Source organism: Nicotiana sylvestris, chromosome 3 (assembly GCF_000393655.2).
Source record: "Nicotiana sylvestris chromosome 3, ASM39365v2, whole genome shotgun sequence".
In the NCBI taxonomy this organism is placed as follows: domain Eukaryota; kingdom Viridiplantae; phylum Streptophyta; class Magnoliopsida; order Solanales; family Solanaceae; genus Nicotiana; species Nicotiana sylvestris.
In genome coordinates, this window is record NC_091059.1 from 75842237 (window position 1) to 75846934 (window position 4698).

Here is a 4698-nt window from a genome sequence, read left to right on the forward strand (position 1 = left end):
GGGGAAAGGGGAAAAACAAGAATGCGAAATAATTCGAATATTAATCAATATGTCAACTTTTTTTAGAAGGGTTCCAGAGTATCATAATTTAATTTAATCACCAATTAAATAAAAGAATAAAAGTCGTCTGATATTAGGCTAGAAACCCGTATTTTAGCCGTGGTATTACATTCCAATGATTGTATTTTTACGTGCGTTTGAGCTCAAATGATAGTGAATTATACTTAGTACGTGTTTTATGCCTTGCAGGAAGCGATCCGGAGCTCAAAAGTTAATTTGGAACTAAATTGATCAATTTGGAGCTTTGAAGTCTGAGTAAAAGTCCAATACATTAAGCCGGATCGTGTTCGAGGGTCGTGTACCAAGTCTGGATGTTAAAAGAAGTCGAAATAAGTTCACTCTGAGAAAATTGCATTGTTGTGCCGCAAGGCGCGGCGCAACAGTGTAAAATTATGCCTGACTCGAAATTATGAGGCTGCAGATAAAATGCACTACCGCGCCGCATGGTGCGGCGTGGCTGTTCAACTTTTACATAGCTAAGTCCTAGATCGCGCAGGAAAGGATTTTTTCGTCTGGGCCCGACCCTATTTGGTATAAATACATGTAAAAACGTCATTTTGAAGACTTTTGACATATCTTAGACCTAGGGAGGCTATTGCGGAAGGGAAAAAATGTTTGGAGCAATTTCCGGAGGAGATTGGCATCAAATTCTTCATTCCTTCATATTTGCTTTGTAATTTAATGATAAAATTTAATAGGAAAATTATGAACACGATTATGAGTAGCTAAATATTTAGTCTAAGGTTTTGATGGAACCTATTGAAGGATGAACTTCTTGTTATGTTAATATAGTTTGCCTGGTTTAATCTCTATTTGTTCAACTACGTTCTTGTTGTAGTTAATTGATAGGATCCTCAATTAGCTGTGCCTATTTAGTATGCATAACTCGGGAGAGAGGGCATATTTAAGTAATTGTTGAACAACACCACTCCCAGAGTATATGAGGGATCAATAACCGAGGGTTTAAAGGCAGGATTAGGGATAACAAAGTCTTGGGTGCAATCTAAAGTGAGCTGTAATAAACAAAGCCAGCTAGTGTAACTCGGGAGAGTGCGTCTAGTAAATTGTCGTGATTATTCGGGAGAAATTTACGGTAATAAGAGTGCTCATGATTGATAGAGACGATTAGGCGAATCTATGTGAAACATAACCGGAAGGGATTCCATCAATAAAGGAAATTATAACCTTAGATCCTTCCCTTAATTATTTACAACTTAATCATAGTTAGTCTTTATTTGCTTAATTACAGTCAGTCTTAGTTAGTAGAAACATCTTTGTTATTCAAAACGTTTGGAAAGTTGATTACGTAGAATTTAGTGAGTCTGACAAGAGTAATTGGTAGGTTAATTCCTTGTGGGTTCGACTCTGGGCGAAATACTCAGATTATATATGCAACGTCCGCATGTCCTTTTTATAAGGTATAGTTGGGTGTGATAAAATTTTGGCGCCGTTGCCGAAGAATTAACGGTGTTAGCAATTACAATTGAACAAAATACAAAAATTCTTAGTGCAGTCAGTTTTCTCTACACCCAATCTATACATTGAAATTTTAACGTTAGTTGACTTGGTTGTACAGGTGCATGCCTAGAAACTCATCGAGAACTGGTGAAGTATTTGAAGCATTGTCAGATCCCAAGAAAGTTTTCAAGGCCTTGAATCGGGCCAAACAACTGAACAATTCGAACCAGAAATGGGGGATCACAAAGTAGACCCAGTTGTACCAATAGCGCCGAGGCTGCTCTCTATGACTGGGCACAACCCACAGCTAAAAATCTGGCCACAGCGATTGTAGTCCTGCAGATACAGGCTGAATCATTTCAAATCACGAATAACATGCTGCACTTGTTGCAAAACAAGGGACTATTTTTGGGGTCACAAGTCGAAGATCCTCAACAACACTTGAAGAATTTTCTGTCAATCTGCAAAACCAAAAAGGCAGCCCAACATAACTCCGAAAGCAATCAAGTTGTTATTGTTTCCATTCTCAGTGACAAGAGCTGCCCAGACCTGGCTAAACTCACTCCCCATAAATTTCATAACAACTTGGGAGGAGTTAGTCAAGCAATTCCATAACAAGTTCCACCCACCCAACAAGATTGCTCAACAAATTGATGAAATTTTGAGTTTTAAACAGAGACCAATGGAGACACTGCATGAAATATGGTAACGTTTCAAAGGGATGCTGGTTATATGTCCGCACCATGGTATTCCAGATCTGATGTTGGGGCAGCGGTTTTACATGGGATTGTCAGATAGCGTGAAGAACATTGTTGATGCTTCAGTTGGTGGAGCATTTTTGAGCAAAACATGGAGAGAAGGCCAGAGTCTGCTTGATAAGATGGCGCAGAATTTGGGATGGACAACCAGGAATGCACCTATCACTCCAGTGGTTCACTCAGTGCCCTTAGATCCATCCAACTCTATGGCTGAAAATATGGCCACCTTATTGACACAGATGAGTATACTCACTAAAAAGGTGGAAGAGTTAGGGCAGAAACAGCAGGTACACATCGTAGATACTACCAATGGGAACTTGTGCATATCTTGCATTAGTCATCCAATTGTTAACCAGTGGAATGCAGAACATGATCATCATCACTACCTTGAATACATGAACGATGTGTCTAATTATGGAGGCCATAGACAGGGTGGTCAGAATTGGGGCCAACAAAATCAGACGTACATGCCAGTCCAGCCACAGTTCAACAATGGGAACATGGGAGGTATGAGACCTCCTAAAAATATGGCACTTTACCCAAGGCCACAGGGATATAACAATCAGAATCAGCAGCAGGGGTATCACCCTCCTCAACAGCATCATGGTGGACGGCAGGAAGATGGGTTTGCTAGACTTGAGGCAATGATGCAGCAGGTTATTAGGTCTAATGCAAAAATTAGTGAGAGAGTAGATGCACACGATTCAGCTATCAAGAATATTGAAGTGCATATGGGCCAAATTTCAATGTCTCTAAACAATCGTCCTCATGGGACATTACCTGCAGACACTCAAATAAACCCCAAAGATCAAGGCCCGAAGCAGTTGATGGTAGTGAGTCTACGGAATGGCAAAGATTTACACGTAGAGCAAGAAAGGGCTCGAGAGAGCAGACAGACTGAGACTCTCATACTAGTGCCCATTGAGTTAGATGAGTCAACGAAACTGACAGAGGTGACAGTCCAGCCTGCTCAGGAAGAACATAACATTCAGATTGAGATTGAGAAAGAAGCTGAGACAGCCCAGGAACAAGTAGTTGAGGTGGCAACTGATAAAGAGCAGTCCCAAATCATTGGGAAGAAGAGACCTCCTGTAATATTCCCTCAAAGGCTAGCTAAGCACCAAAAAGAGGAGCAGTACAAGAAATTCTTAGAGATGCTGAAACAAATCCAAGTAAATATTCCATTGATAGATGCTTTGAAAGAGAAGCCTGGGTATGCAAAAATGATTAAGGACTTAATGTCTAGAAAATTCGATTTCCAAGACCTGGCCACGGTGACTCTTACTCAGACCTACAGTGCAGTGGTGACTAGACCAATTGCGGAGAAGCTATCTGACCCAGGGAGCTTTGCAATTCCCTGCACTATTGGTAATTTTGCTTTTGCTAAGGCACTTTGTGATCTAGGGGCTAGCATTAATCTTATGCCCCTGGCAATTTATAAGAGGCTGGGGATTGGATGAGCTAGACCCACCTCTATGTTATTGCAGTTGGTTGAAAGGACTGTAAAAAGACCCTCTGGTATCCTGAATGATGTATTGATTCAGGTGGGGAAATTTGTGTTCCCTATAGATTTTGTGATCTTGGACTGCAAGGTAGATAAAGAAATTCCCATAATTTTGGGAAAGCCATTCTTGGCCACTAGGAGAGCTCTCATTGATTGTGAGATTGGGGAGCTTAATATGAGATTGATCGACGAAGAGATAACATTCAATGTGCAGAAATCTATGAGGTGACCAAGTGAATTCGCCAATTGCTCTCTTATTGATGTAGTGGATGTAATTGTCAAAACTGATGATGAGATGCTGACTATTGATGATCCTCTTGCTGCATGCCTGATGAATTTAGATGAGGTGAATGGAGAAGAACTGGCAGAATGGGTGTTGGCACTAGAGGGCAGAGGGTTCTGGGACAGAACTCTTGAATTTGAGCCCTTGCACTTAGAAAAAAGAGAAACTCCTCCATCCAAGCCATCCATAGAAGAACCACCAAAGCTGGAATTGAAGCCACTGCCCGCCCATCTCAGGTATGAATTTCTTGGACCTAACTCCACATTACCTGTCATTATCTCATCTAGTTTGTTAGATGTGCAGGCGTAACAACTTTTGCAGGTAGTTAAGGAGTATAAGACTGCCATTGGGTGGACCATGGCAGACATTAAGGGAATCAGCCCAGCATATTGTATGCATAAAATTCTGTTGGAAGAGGGACACAAACCTTCCAGGGAACACCAAAGAAGGCTGAACCCCAAAATGAAGGAAGTGGTGAAGAAAGAAGTGATTAAGTGGTTGGATGCGGGAATCATTTTCCCAATCTCTGACATCAACTGGGTTAGCTCGGTACAATGTGTTCCTAAGAAGGGCGACATGACGGTGGTAAAAAATGATAACAATGAATTGATTTCAACAAGAACCTTCACGGGATG

General features: G+C 41.1%; 1 protein-coding gene across 1 annotated transcript; it reads left to right on the forward strand.

Annotated features, from left to right (window-relative positions):
- The first annotated feature begins 2239 nt into the window (after window positions 1–2239).
- LOC138887546 (uncharacterized) lies at window positions 2240–3736 on the forward strand. The gene has a single exon (XM_070169306.1). The coding sequence runs from the start codon at window positions 2240–2242 to the stop codon at window positions 3734–3736; it is 1497 nt and encodes a 498-aa protein (XP_070025407.1).
- The last annotated feature ends 962 nt before the right edge of the window (window positions 3737–4698 follow it).